Source organism: Asterias amurensis, chromosome 14 (assembly GCF_032118995.1).
Source record: "Asterias amurensis chromosome 14, ASM3211899v1".
Lineage (NCBI taxonomy): Eukaryota > Metazoa > Echinodermata > Asteroidea > Forcipulatida > Asteriidae > Asterias > Asterias amurensis.
In genome coordinates this window covers 9,702,738-9,718,048 of record NC_092661.1, presented here as the reverse complement: position 1 = coordinate 9,718,048, position 15,311 = coordinate 9,702,738, and the positions used below count along the sequence as shown (strand labels likewise).

The 15,311-nt window shown below is 38.3% G+C and overlaps 1 protein-coding gene across 1 annotated transcript; it reads left to right on the top strand.

The window, feature by feature from the left end:
• Positions 1 to 33: 33 nt before the first annotated feature.
• LOC139947276 (uncharacterized) lies at positions 34 to 14,792 on the top strand. The gene is made up of 4 exons (XM_071945162.1): positions 34 to 208; positions 2,474 to 2,603; positions 3,809 to 3,988; positions 4,767 to 14,792. The coding sequence occupies exons 1-4, from the start codon at positions 128 to 130 to the stop codon at positions 6,776 to 6,778; spliced, it is 2,403 nt and encodes an 800-aa protein (XP_071801263.1). The 5' UTR covers positions 34 to 127; the 3' UTR covers positions 6,779 to 14,792.
• The last annotated feature ends 519 nt before the right edge of the window (positions 14,793 to 15,311 follow it).

Genomic DNA, 15,311 nt, shown 5'->3' with positions numbered 1-15,311 from the left:
AAAATCGTAAAAAAAGAAAATGGCCGACGAAAAGGGAAAAACGGGAGTCTGAGAGATCATTTTTGTGTTGGTAGTTTTTCCCTTCACAGACTATTTTTGTAACGGATTGTGTTGATATTCAAGAATCATGGAACCACAAAACATTTCTGAATCTGAAGATTCCGGGGAAAAGATTCTGGTGAAAACAGAACCTCAGGAAGACATGAAGGTAACTGAGTGAGTGAGTGACTGACAGTGACACTGTGACAGTGTGAGTTAGTTGCGATAACGCAACCCTCCTGTAGCCGGAGGGTTACGAAGCAAACGCAATGTGTGCAGGGCGAAATGGTTAAAAACGTACAATTTCGACAGCTAGTCAGCAGATTTGCTCCATTTTTACCATTTTTAAAAATCATGACACAAATTCTAGAAACACGAACTTGATCTTCAATGTCTAATTATTATTTTAGTATAAATATCTTAACGACTGAAGATTTTTTTTGCATTGCATTATCGTAGCGTCATACGTTATCGACTCTCATATGTTTTTGGTCCCAAACTTTGATTCCCGTTTACCGCGAAATTGTGCAAGCTGCACCGGTGACAGAAGCTATGCAGTTTACAGGCCTGATACTTCACGGAGGCAACGGAGGCGATTGCCTCCGTTGCCCCTTGCCATTGCCTTTGGTGCCCTTAAAATGCACAAGTAGAAATTTACAATATCCTCATAGGGTGCCCTTTGCTAAAGAGAAAATGCCTTGGTGCCCTTGCCATTTCAAAAACGAAGCATACAGCCCTGAGTTTACTCACGGTCTGTATTTTCATCAGTCTTAATCATGCTGAGAACAAAGTTTCTGTCGTTGGTTATGCTCAAACATTTATAAAATGGTTGATTTTTGGTACTTATCACTAGTGCATTATTATGCCAACATTCAAGTGAGTCAAAGAAACGTCATCCAACCTCGAAAGTTCAAAACAAAATTACTATCTGCTAGATTGAGTTTCATTCTGCTTTAGTCACTAGATGGATCACGTGAGGTGGTTACTATTTGGGATTCTATGGTGCGCAAATGTGGGGAAAATATTAAAATATTTTAAGTGAAAATTACAACAATTTTTTTTATTTATTTACTGCATAACTGTTATAAATTCCGATAAGCGTAATAAATATTAAGTCTACATTTAAGGGAAAATATCATAGATTGGTTTCTTATCTCCTGAAACCAAACATTACTGGTCTGAAATGGGGGAAAACAGATTGTTATGAAGTGTGAGTGCATCAAGGGGGGGTGGGGTGTTTTACTTTCATGCCTGATGATATCTCTGGATTCTAATATAGTAGCCATAATGCCTTAGGACAAAAATGTAATTAAATTTGTTAAGTACTAATTGAATAATATTTTTGATTTACTTTGCACGCCATACTAGCTTCTGAATATTCAATAAAATACCAACCAATGAAAGGTGTGAAAACATATGACATTGCTCCAATGTCGTGCATGCACAAGCACTGTTAATGGCGGACTGTCTCTCGCAAGGTAAAACCAAAACTTTAAAAATTTCAACACACCATGAAGTGAAAGTGTTATTATTAAAAAAATGGATAGATGATTTGAAAAAAAAAAATTTAGTTTTTGATTGTGAACAATTTTCCTGTTATCCTACTGAAAACACATGACACCAGGATATGTTCTTGCTGTACAGGTGTATTTTAATTTCAGTGAATAGATTAAAAATCAAATCAAATCTCAAAATAAACTGGTAGTCATGCTTTTGCTAATCCTAATGCCAATTCGCTGGACTCCCTTTGCGCCCTACGTTTTCATAGTCTAAGACTATGTTAGACTTAGGCCTGGCCCTGCGCTAACATAACATAGTATCAGGAGGTAAAATTATTTTTCAACTAGAAGCCCAACATTTTTTGCAGAGATTTCTCCCCCAGTTGTCATTAACTATGTGCAATTGTGGAAAACATAAATATGGAAATGTGCAACACGGTTTTTGTTTATTTTAGGAAAAATAATGGATAGGGACAATCACTCTGTGTATTGATTAATCTATGGGTTTGTTTGATTACGGCGTGTCATGTCTTAGCGGTAAAGAGCTCTGGATTCAAAATCTAGCATTTCTGATCAGCAGAATGGGGGTCTGAGTCCCAGTCGTGGCACCTGTATCCCTAAGCAAGGCACTTAACCATGATGCTTTGTCCTTCGGATGGGACGTAAAGCTGTTGGTCCCGTGTGTTGTGTAACGCAGGTAAAAGAACCCAGTGCACTTTGCGAAAAGAGAAGGGGTTCGCCCCGGTGTTCCTGGTTTGATTGTCAGCATAATAGGAGTAGGTCTCGTAATTCAAACGTAGTCCTACATACCTTGCATGAAAATGTTAGAGTGCCCTGAACACCACTGAGTGATGGATATGCACGCGTAATAAGAAGTCACTGTTATTATAGTATATTTATAATTTAAGACTGTATCCATTTTCCTCACTGCACAGGACTATGCAGAAGACACAATGAATGAGCTGCTTGCTATCTACGGATATGAGAAAGTGGATGAAGGGATGACAAGAGAGCTGCACTTAAATCATTTCAAGGAAGATGAAGCCCAGGAGAGAGAAACAAAACGTAATCCAACTTTGCATCAGTAAAAAAAGTTGAAGTGTACAATTTCACGTCCTAACTTAGGGCTATTGTCTTTAAAGGCACTGTTTGGTAATTGTCAAAGACCAGTGTTCTCACTTGAAAAAATTTGGGCTCAATTGGTCATTGAAGTTGCGAGAAAATTATGAAAGAAAAAACACACTTGTTGGACGAATCTGTGTGCTTTCAGATAGGAATTTCTTTTAATATTTTAGTATTGTATTGTATTGTATTATGTTTTATTCCAAACTGGAACACACCCCATAACCCTGGGGAGGGTAACAATAAAATAAAAACAAAATACAGAGAGAGTGAGAAATTACCTCTTTCTCAAAAACTTTGTTACTTCAGAGGGAGTTGTTTCCCACATTGTTTAATACTATCAACAGCTCTCCAATGCTTGTTACCAAGTCAGTTTTTTAAGTTAGTATTTGTTTTGAGTAATTACCAAACATGGACATGTACCTTCCCTTTAAAGCCAGTGGACACTATCGGTAAATGTCAAAGACCAGTCTTCTCACTTGCTGTTTCTCAACATATGCATAAAATAACAAACCTGTGAAAATTTTAGCTTGATTGGTCGTCGGATTTGCACGATAACTATGAAAGAAAAAACACCCTTGTCACACGAAGTTGTGTGCTTTCAGATGCTTGATTTCGAGACCTCAAATTCTAAACTTGAGGTCTCGAAATCAAATTCGTGGAAAATTACTTCTTTCTTGAAAACTACTCCACTTCAGAGGGAGCTGTTTCTCACAATGTTTTATACTACCAACCTCTCCCCATTACTTGTTACCAAGTAAGGTTTTATGCTAATAATTATTTTGAGTAATTACCAATAGTATCCGCTGCCTTTAAAACAAAAGTTTGTATGTTTTGATGTACAAGGGATCTTGTTTCCCCTGTTCCCAAATTGTTCATACTTCGCTGTGCTCATACGTAAGGTTTACTACGCCAGGGGAACAGTAAATGACCGGGTTTTTTTTTCTTTGGTAATGGTGCCCTGAGATTTTTTGTGGATATGTGTGCTTTATCAAACTTTGTTGTTATAATTATTATTGTTATTATTATTATTCTTATTATTATTATTATGACACATCGGACAGAGGATATGCTGTTTGAGAATATTAGTAATATTAATTTTGTTAAAACAAACCCTAATCGTGATCGTTCTCTTCTGTATTTTGTAGCGGAGACCCCCGATGATGTCATCAGTATCAAGCAAGAGGCGGACGACGGCTTAAATGACATTAAGCCTCCCCCTGGGTGTAGTAACAACCAGTACAGTGGACCCAACTCACCCACTTTGGACGACCATAGTAACAACTCTGGCACGGCTGTAAGCACATCCTGGGAATGCAGTGACGGAGGTAAATATATTGAAACATGTACCAGAGACATCAGCAACATTCACTGTCTGGACCACAGTTCAAACTCAAATTAAAGGCACTGCCGTCGATTTCACAAAACTCTTCCTAACTTCAGACTAATCGTAGGACTTAGGACGAGTCCCAACCTGCGCTGTAGCATGCAGACCTTAAGCTTAATCCTTAGTAAGGACGAGTTACTCATCCTAACTCGAGATAAGACGAGTCCTAACTCTTTGTGAAATCGACGGCTGGACACCTTTGGTAATTGTCAAACAATTGTCATACATTATGCATAAAATAACAAATCTGTGAAAATTTTGACTCAATTGGTCATCGAAGTTGCAAGAGAATAATAAAGGAAAAAACCCTTGTTAGCCTGCAAACATTTCTTTGCTAATAGGTGCCTAATAAAAGGCTTTGAACAGAATGAAGTATTTTAATATTTGAGTGAGAAATTACCTCTTTCTCAAAAAGTATGTTACTTCATAGAGAGCCGTTTATCACTTACCAAGTAAGTTTTTGTGCTACAAATTATTTTGAATAAATAACCAATAATGTCCAGTGCCTTTAAGAAACGTCTGTATACTGTAAGTATGTAATTAACATACCTGTTTTGATGCCATTTTCTGTAGAGAGTCTAATACTTTTGTAATGTCTTTTCTATAGCAAGTTCATTACACAAAGAACATGTTTTTGTCGTTGTCAAAAGTAATTTCATACCAGATATGTCCACAACTAAATTTTATAATTTGTTTGATATTTCTTCCCTGCTTTGCAGAGAATCCAGCATCAGAATTTGAGATTGTTTGCGCATGGTGTCAACATTTTGGGTTTAAACGTTACACGCTCAACACTGCCACTGAATCCAAAGCTTTCTGTAGCGAGAAATGCTTTGCCGCCTGTCGCAGGGCCTACTTCAAACGGAGTAAAATGTGCTACTGGTGTCGCCACATTCGCCACACAAAAGAGTACATCGATTTTCAAGACGGGGAGCGAAAGCTCCAGTTCTGCAGCGAGAAGTGTCTGAACCAGTACAAGATGGACGCCTTCTGTCATGAGACTCATGTGTTGGGGTCTTCGTCCATGGAGTCCAGCTCTGGGGCTGACCCAGGCGGTAGTGAGCAGGGTGGTGCGGCGGCAGGGAACAGCTCAGATGAGATTGAGAGAGGAGCTGAAGGAGGTGAAGGGAATATGATGCTGAGTGTGGCAGTAGACAGCAGTCCACAATCACACTCTCTCGGAAATGGACTTCAACCTGCTGCTGCAGGATCGGAGAAGCAGCTGCCCATGGCTTTTATCCAAACTACCAAATCAAAACAGCATTCTAACCGAACTATAGTAGGGGTGCAACATGTCGCTATAGCTCCAAAGGTTACGTCAGCCAGTCCACGCCAGAAAGGTGGCACTCTGACAGCAACCTCACCAAATGCTTTTTCCAGCAGGGTGTCCCCGTCCAACCCCCCATCAGGGCAGGTGTATGGACTACAAACTATTCTTCAGCCAGGGGTTGGAAATTCACAACTTGTTGCCCGCCCACCGGTAGTGGTCAGGGGCACGCACTGGCCTCCGGTGGTGAGACAAGTTCCAGGGTACGCCGTTCCGCGCCAGCAGCACCCAGTGTCCCAGGTACCACAACTTGGCCTTCCAGTCACCTCGCCCTCATATGTTAAGCCCTCAGCTTCAACAACTTCATCATCAGTATTTCCTCAGAAACTCCCTGACCTGAACTCATATGAAAGCTCTCAGCCCCCAAGAGCTAGCTCGAGTCACCTTCTGCCACCTGTAACAGTTATGGTACCTCAACCCATTTTTATTCCTGTACCTTTTCCCATACCTATACCGATACCAGTGCCAGTAGACAAATTTCATGCCATGAGAGCCGCAATGGCTGCTGGTAGACGTAGCCCAAATAAGGCAAACTCAAGCACGTGCACCTCTTCAGGCTCTGAAGAAAATACAGCAAGCAGTTCATCAACTCAAACTCCAGGGGTTATGTCCAGCAGCCTAGACTTTAGTAAATATCCTCATACACTATTTCATGAATCGTTACTGCATAAACAAGCTGAACCCAATCTGCTGAGCACTACCACGGGGAGTAAACATTTCCAAGGACTTTTGCAACAAGGGGATTCAATGAACTACGCCAGGACAAATGAACCATCCAGCTATACCGACAGACGACATAAGGCCTGGCAGCCCTTATTTAAGTACAAGACGCTGCAGCGTAGTGCCAGCATGGACCTAAGCCTCGCCAGGCCGCCAGAAGAATCCACTTCCAAATCAGTTCACAGAGTCCCCAGGATGGAGAGAGATCCGGACTGCCACAGTCAAAGCAGCAACAACATCAGTACCCACCGAGAAAGCAGCTTGAGATCCGATGAGCATACACATCTCAGCGGCGAGTCTTCCGCCAAGGTACGTGAAGCCCTGCGCTGCCACTTAACGAAACGCCTCTCACAGTCAGCTCTGAACCTCACGGAGGTCGGGAGAGCTCCAAGCCTCCAGGATGATCTGCGCCGCTGCCAAAGCCTGAGCAGGCTTCGGTACACGGAGCCAAATCACATGGATAAGCTTCCGGAGTTGACCGATGGTTACTCCTCGCCCAGCTACTGTTCCTCCACCTCCTCCAACACTCAGAGAAGCTGTAGGAATCAGGCCGGGAAAGAGGAAGGGTATGAGGACGAGCAGCCTTCTCCTCAAAGAGGCGAGTCGCATGCTCTGGTCATTGATTCTGAGGACGAAGACTCAAAGGAACCGGAGAGCAAACGGCAGTGTTTAAATCATATCTGATTAAACGCAGCCTTTGGGTAACAAAATGTAGGAAGTTTATTACAGCACCACAGATTTAATTCCAGTAACTACAAGGTTTCTGACCAGGGCCCGATTTCATAGAGCTGATTAAGCACAAAATTCTGCTTAAAGCAAAATAATCCATACTAAATTGTTATGCTAAGTAAACAATAGCTCAATACCAGTCACAAGCAATGTGTATATGTGTATATGTGTAAAATAAGCAACCTATTTTCGTGCTTAGCCAAATTTTTTGCTTAAGCAGCTCTTTGAAATTGGCCCCTGGTATGCTAGTTATAAAGCCCACCTCTTACCCTGTTCTGCCTATCTTGCCTATTGCCACGTTCACATCCTTGTTTTTAAACTACCCCTGGTTGAAGCTTACAAGTGATATTGAAAATCTTGCTTTTATTCAAAGGAACCAAGTGCATTTTAATTTTATTACTTTATCCCATCTTCAGTGGCAGCTTGTACAGTAGTAGACATTTTATTATTTAAAGGATGAAAGGACCTTTGGTAGAAATCTTAAACCCCAACTACCCCAAATTTTCCAAATCTGTGTTTTCTTTCTCAGATTAGTGTTGATTTGGATGAGTTTTAATGTGTAGTAATGCACACAGCCATACTTACCATGCTGGCCATGGGGCCAAGCATGCCTGCCGTCGATTTCACAAAGAGTTAGGACTCGTCTTATCTCGAGTTAGGACGAGTTACTCGTCCTAACTTAGGATTAATCTTAAGGTCTGCGTGTTACAGTGCAGGGTTGGGACTCGTCCTAAGTCATAAGAGTAATTCTAAGTTAGGAAGAGTTTTGTGAAATTGACGGCCGAAACCTAACAAAGTCAACAATGATTTATTTGCAAAGTGCTGAACATTCCCAATGGGTGTGGGGAATGGTCCCGTCCAAAACGCTGAGCGTTGGTTTTGAGTTCGTGAATTTGACCTTTATTTTAAAACAAGTGTGAACCAAGACTGATCAGGAAGACCAGCCTGTGAATGTGTGTGTCTTTAAAGTATTGAAAATGTGTCAATCAACAATAAAAAGTATTCAGTTGCTTTTTTTTTGTTTTCATTGACGATATTGTTAAGTAGTTTTTTGTTTTTTTTAAACAATATATCAAAAACTACATCACCAAATAACAAGTCAAAGACTAAAGGAATTTGGTTTACAAAATCTGTAAACAAAAGAACAATCCTGCGTAAATGGAGGGGCTGTTGCTTCGTAACAAAAATTTCCTTTGCAGAAAAATGCACTCAATTGCAGAATTTCATTTTCTAAAATCCCCAACTACCATTTTCAAAATGTGGTTTTAAAACGTAACCTTGCCTTGCACGTAACCCTACAGAGTGATGAATCTACTGTCTGTGCTGGTCATGAATTTCATCTTCGAGAGGGCAAGGCTATTTTCAATTTGGAAACCTTTTGAAGGGGCGCCAAGGCCTTGCACGTAACTTGCACTCTAGACATAAAATCTCTAAGGCAGCCATCAAGCTGTGCTTTTAAACTCAGTGCTATTACAATAATATTTTTAAAGTCTAATAATAACATTGAAGACTTATATAGCGCATATATCTACCAAACAAGGTACTCAAGGCGCTGAGTAATATAAAAACTTAGTGAAATTACAATGTGTGTTAAAATTCAGTGAAAAACTTAAACAACAGAACTTAAAGGCAGTGGACACTATTGGTAATTACTCAAAATAATTATTAGCATAAAACTTTACTTGGTAATGAGTAATAGGGAGAGGTTGATGGTATAAAACATTGTGAGAAACGGCTCCCTCTGAAGTGACATAGTTTTTGAGAAAGAAGTATTTTTCCACGATTTTGATTTTGAGACCTCAAGTTTAGAATTTGAGGTCATGAAATCAACCATCTAAAAGCACACAACTTCGTGTGACAAGAGTGTTGTTTCTTTCATTATTATCTTGCAACTTCGACGACCGATTGAGCTCAAATTTTCACAGGTTTGTTATTTTATGTATATGTTGAGAACACCTAGAGAGAAGACTGGTCTTTGACAATTACCAATAGTGTCTACTGTCTTTAAGTAAAGTATATCCACCTCGTTTGGTGTGTCTATCATTGCCTCTCTGGAAGTGGCAACAAATTGTGTTGGGAAATAATTTTGCTAGTTTAATTAATTTGAGATGAAAATTTTTTGGATAAATTCTGTTCACACATCTAAATATGTGCACGACTTGGGGTGAGGGTGATGATTTCACAAAGAGCTAAGATTGATCTTAACTGCAAACCAATCGTAGTTATGTGTGATGACACAATACAAATCACTATGGTGATACTGACAATTTGTCTTACGATGGATTGTATTGCTTTGTGAAACTGAGCCCAGGTAAGGCATAGCCAAATTGGATGCCAGAAACACTGGGCGAACCCCAAGTTTATCAGCGATAAGTGTACTGGGTTCTTTTAATAATTCATAATTGTGCTTACCGCTGAATTCTGTGCTTAGGGCTTATGGGATTATATGCTTTAAAGGGCACAAGAATTGGCCCCTGTGTGTTTAAATGAAGTAATTTAAATATGATTATAAGTGACCTGAAAGGTTTTGTTTGAAATGAAGAGAAATCTAATTCTGAAATATGTGATCAAGGAACACCCAAAACAGAAAGGAAATTAATTTGAAGTTTAAATTATTTCTATTTATTAAAGATATCAGGTAAAAAAATCTAAATATTGAAATAATCATATCGTTTATGCATTAGTAGGTCATCCCTTTGTATGTTGTGAAACTCAAGTTGAGTTAACCGGGCATTCATTCATCAGTTAATTTCGCTGGACTTGTTTCTTAATTGTGTAAAAATTTACAAACACAAGTCTCAAAACTGGTGCTTTCCTTTCTTGTTTGGGCAAAGTTTGCTTATGATATTGCACTTCTTAACTCCCCCCCCCCCCCCTCTCACATTTCTCAGATTAGTGTGTGCACAATGTCACTCTATTAATAGTGCGACATTATTTGTTTGTACAAAATCAATACTCACTGTTGGAGATAATGTTATTTCTACCAATTGTTAGCATTTATGTTATACCTACTTAAGGAAACCAAAGTTGCACCACACTTTGTGGATAGTTCCCATGTGACTTCGTCTCGCAACAAGTTAAGTCCACCAGCTTTCCGGGCAATGCCTATACATACACATATTTACATCTTTTCACAACTGCGTTTTATGACCAAATACTGCATGCCACACACTGGAGTTTGATGCAATTTCTTACATCTGGTTGTGTGTTAGCTCTTAGCCAAAAGAGCAGGTGTGGATTTCACAAAGAGTTAAGACTAGTCTTATCGTAACTTAGCACTAGCCTTCATTTTTTGTTAAATATCTCCTAGGACTAAGCTGGGAGTAGTCCTACATGTAAGTCATTGTGAAAATCGACCCCTGGGCCCAATTTCATGGCTCTGCTTACCGCCTAATTCTTTGCTTACGATCACCATTCTTCGCTTGCCCTCGCTGTGTAAGCATAGATTGTCTAGTAACGTGGAGTCTGCCTCGAACAAGCCAAAATTTCCTGCTAACCCGTGAAACACGCTTGATGAAAGTGCAGAATTCCCTGCTTTGGTTAGCGCCAATTCTTTGCTTTAGTAAGCAGAGCCATGTGCATGTACTCCTATATTGTCCACCATACCTCAAAAAGGCTAATGTTTTTGTGACTACAGAATTAAGTAAGACACATACATCATGGCCTTGGGCTCTTTCTCAGCAGAATTGTTTTCTTTAATTGGGTGTAGATGGGGTAAGAATGTGTTATTACAGCTTGTGTTTCTGGGTTAAGCTGGGCTAAGGGTGTGTCTGGGCTTTGTCTTGAGCTGTCAACTGAAAGTATCTACACTTTCTCATTGTGCTATGACCAAAAACCAAAGATAAATAAATACCGTAAATTAGTTTCATTTTTTATTAACAACCCTTTAACATAAATATTTATGAGTACATGCGCAAGCCAAGTGTCTACTTTGACCATTTGTTTTTATTACTTGGAACTCTTTTGTTTTTTTACAGTCTTGAAAAAAAAAAACCTAGAGACACTTTTGATTTGATGTGCAATATTATGATACTGTTTTGAAACTTGTGTACAGTCCAACGATTTTTAATGAAAATTGTAACCGATAATAGTAAAACACAACCAGTCAGTTTCCCCTTTGTTCATAATAAAATTGTGATTTTTTTTTGCAGTCACACACAAACGTCAAGAACATAATCATTATGTTCATGTATGTATTCACCACTTGGAAATTTCATCACTGATTTTTTAGTAATAGTATGTTGGCGAGAACAAACAAATTGTACACGTACATCATCATGAATGGAAGAGAGCATTCTTATTTTGTTTCCCCTTTCGAGGATAGCAAAATATCAAGGGAGGGTGCTGTTGAACCATAAAAAGATATAAGCCATGTGTGCGCACGTCGTGCATGACAACATACACCGCGGTAGCAAATGCCCCATCTGCTTACCCATAACGCATTGGGGTTCTGAATCGCGATAAACCTTATAGCCCTCTTTGAACTGGGCTAGGGCTTCAAGCTCTGTTAGATAATAAGAAAGAGTGCGCTTTCATTACAGTGCCTGAAACAGGAAAGCGAAGCAGTTGCAAAAAGGGCCAATGTTGCCATTATAGAGGCTTGAAGGGAGAGTAGTCGGGCCCCTATTCTTGGTATATCGGTATTCATGATGTCTTATGTAGATAGTAGACACAATGACCACGGGGTATCGTTTTGTATCTTGTTCATGAGGTTTCTAAATATTGTTAACTGTGCTGAATTGTTTAAAATGTATTTAACTTTCATATACTTCATGAATGCATTTTTATTTTTCCAAAATATTATTTAACTTTTTATTATGGTAAACAAAAAGTTGAAGAGATAGAATTAAGTCAAACTCATTTGTTCTAAAACAAGATAGTCCCAGAACTTTAAATATATGCACAGGACTTGCACAGTAAGGATACTGGGCCATATGCCATACCGCTAGGCACTGGACACTTTAAGCTTAAAAACTTACTTGATAACAAGCAAAGGATAGCTGTTGACATGGTTGATGGTATAAAACATTGTGAGAAACGACTCTCTTTGAATCTGAAAAATACTTCAGGCCTGAAGCTTTTTTCATGAAACAAGGGTGTTTTTTCTTTCATTATTTTCTTGCAACTTCGATGACCAGTTGAGCCCAAATTTTCACAGATTTGTTATTTTATTTGTATGCATACAATATTGAGATACTCCAAGTGAGAATACTGGTCTTTGACAATTACAAAGGTTTCCAGTGCCTTTAAAACCCAAGATCAAGGCAAAATAATACAAATAAAAATTATCTCATGCCTTACTGCAAATGTAATTAAGAAATCTGATAGAGCTCTTTGTTGTTCAGTTTGACTATTTATTTGTAGCTAATTAGGATTTGAAACTTTGCATGGTGGAAATACAATATGGAAAGGTTTGCGGTAACACCATGTAATAACTATCTCTAATGAGTTGGGGTGGTTCTGAAAAGATCCGCTGGTTTAACTCGACGCTTCGATCAGTATGCTCTGATCGTCTTCTGGAGAAAGCGGAAGACGATCAGAGCATACTGATCGAAACGAAGAGTTCAACCAACGGTTCTTTTCAGAACCACCCCAACTCATTAGAGATAGTTATTACATGGTGTTACCGCAAACCTTTCCATATTTGTAGCTATTGTGTGTCTCTGTAGCCTACTTGTCAACATGAAACTGCTGTACATTATCAGTATTGGCTTTCAATGTAGTTTCTGAAAATCATATTTTTGATAGAAGATTATTAATGTTTGTTAAATGTGTTAAAATGTCAAGTACAAAAAAAAGGCACATTGTAGATTTCATTGTACAGATAGCTGTATATTTTGAAGAAAGAATATTCAATATTATGAGTATTGTTTAGAAGAAACCAAAGTTCTAAGACTTTTTTTTTTAAAGAATTGTGGCTACTTTAAATTACATGTTTTAAAATTCATGCCATGGTACAGCATCCATCAAATTGTCGATCACCTACAAACATACATTGAATGAATATTGTGTGATTTCATTCGAATGTATTCTCAGGCATGATATTCTTCTTACCTAAATCTGATTTTTCTGATGTTTTCGCCGTCAGAAAAGTCAGCAAATTAAATTGTTGTTTAATTTCCTGAAACGTTTATAAAAGCTAGCTTGCACTAGATGTATGTATGTCAACCTTTGTACTCGGTAACACACTCTCCTTTCTTGTTTTTCAAAGGCCCCAATCATGCCTGTATCTTGTGACTTTTTTGTTTTTTTTACTTTTGAAATTGTTTTATGGAACAATCATAATTTACCTGCCCAGCAACAACCACATAACATGTTATTAGTTCGAGTATAAAATCAGTTCAAAATGATCACACGGTTTGTCAGAGATATGCCATGTGCTCGCCATTCCACCAGCTAATTATTATACAAGTTTTTAGCCTTGACTGGTTCAAAGGTTACATAGGGACTTCAACAAGATAAATGTAGCTTGATTTTAACAAATGTCTGTGGCGTTTTTGCTTGCACTGTAGAGCTGCTTAATCACAAAATGTAGTTAAGCACAATCAAATGTTGCAAGGTTACCAGCCAAACTACAATGCCACATGTACAATTTGTGGATGTTACCCTGCTCATTTCTGCTTAGCAGAAAATTGTTAAGAGATAGTTTTTGCTTAACCAGCTCCATGAGATTAGGTCCTGGCATTATTTATTGCTTTGGATTTGTCCTGATAAATGGATTTTCTTAAAACTTCCTTTGAGCCTTCAAATTTTCTTGAGAGATGAAGCAATGACCAAAGGGAGGAAGAAATAGTCCATGTTGTGACCAATCCTGTACTGTTGTTTTTCTATTGATGCACAAAGTCTAGCTTGTTAGTAAACCTCCTAAATTTGCAAACATTCTTGTCCCAGAAAGGAGGGACCCAACTCAAAAGCCACTTTCATCCAATCTCATCTGTGCAACACAACTGACATTTCAATTGTTTTATAATAATATGTCATGAATGTGATGTGATCAAAATTAATGCACACATTTTTTGTCCTATTAGGGATATTTTTTCCATTGTCTGAAGCTGAAGTCTTCATCGACTTCTTTGCTCAAGATTTTCTGAAAAATCTCAAAAACGCTACCACTTTTTTAAAATGTTAATTTTCACATCTAGTTTTATTTTATACTATTTATGTATGATTACAACAATCAAAATGGTTCCCAAACCAAAGGGTATACTTTACCTGTAAAAAGTGTATGTGATGTTTGTATTCTATAAGATGCTTTGCCGACTAAATAATTCAGATTCAGACAGTATTCTAAAAACTTGTTAAATTTATGCCACCATTTCATAAAGCTGCTTAGCAGAAAGACTGATTAACAAAATTCTTTGCCCAGCATTGAATGATGTGGGAACCAGTGGCAACAGTGTAAACTTTTTGAAATTGGACTGGTTAACTGTTTCAACTAGGCAACATTTTTGTTTGTTCTCAGCAAGTTGTGCTTATTACAAATTTGGGATGAGAACTAAACTTTACATGGTTCTGTTTCAAAACCTAGTCCAGTCCAAAGATACCCCAGGTCAAAATTCCAGTTGAACCTAGTTAACTGGGGTCAACTGGTTCAACTGGATAGTGATCAAACTCGTCCATTTTCCATATTAAACTAACTGGTTTTAACTGTGTTTAACCAGTTTATCAACTGGTTTCAACTAGTTCCAGTTAAACCCAGTTTAACTAGGTTCAACTGGAATTTCGACCTGGGACAATTCTTAAAACTTGGGACTGAACTGGAATAACTAAAAAGTATACAAACAAAAACAAACGGCTGGGTTATACAGAGATGCTGTTAAACACTTGATTATTACTGCACTAGATCTTGCTACACATACATGATTGATGCTGTGATCTGAGGTACATTGTATGGACTTACTATTATACTATTATTTTGTTGCAGTAAATGTTGCCAATGCACAATAAAGCTTACTGTTGATGAAAACAATCGGGTTGTATTTTTGTCAAAGTGGTGTACTTGGGTGTTTGTATTAAGTGTATGACTCAAGGTTGGCCCAGTTCCTTTTTCTGCCTTTGCACCTCTCTGTGGACCCATGGAGTTTATTGCTCCATGGTGGACCCTAGTTCGCATCTCAACTCAGACCTTAGGATGTGGATTGGGATTCAAGCTCATATTTGAATGTGTGTGTTTTGGGGATTTTTCCCCTTCCACATCTAAAAATTAAAATTTTTCATCATCGTATCATATCCTCTTATTGGCGCTAATATTGCTGTTAATATGATAATAAATAAATTACAATAAAAAACTAGTGGTAATTATTACATATAGGAATGGAAATCTTATTAATCAGCACAAAATAAGATTTGGCTTTATTATATTTTGTGACAATGAAGAATATTTTGACATAGGGCCCCTATAGGAAGACTTTTCCACCCCAGGAATAACTCATTTATTTTTAAGAACCGGCCTCCCCCTCCTCCCCTGCGGAAAAACCTACAAAGACGC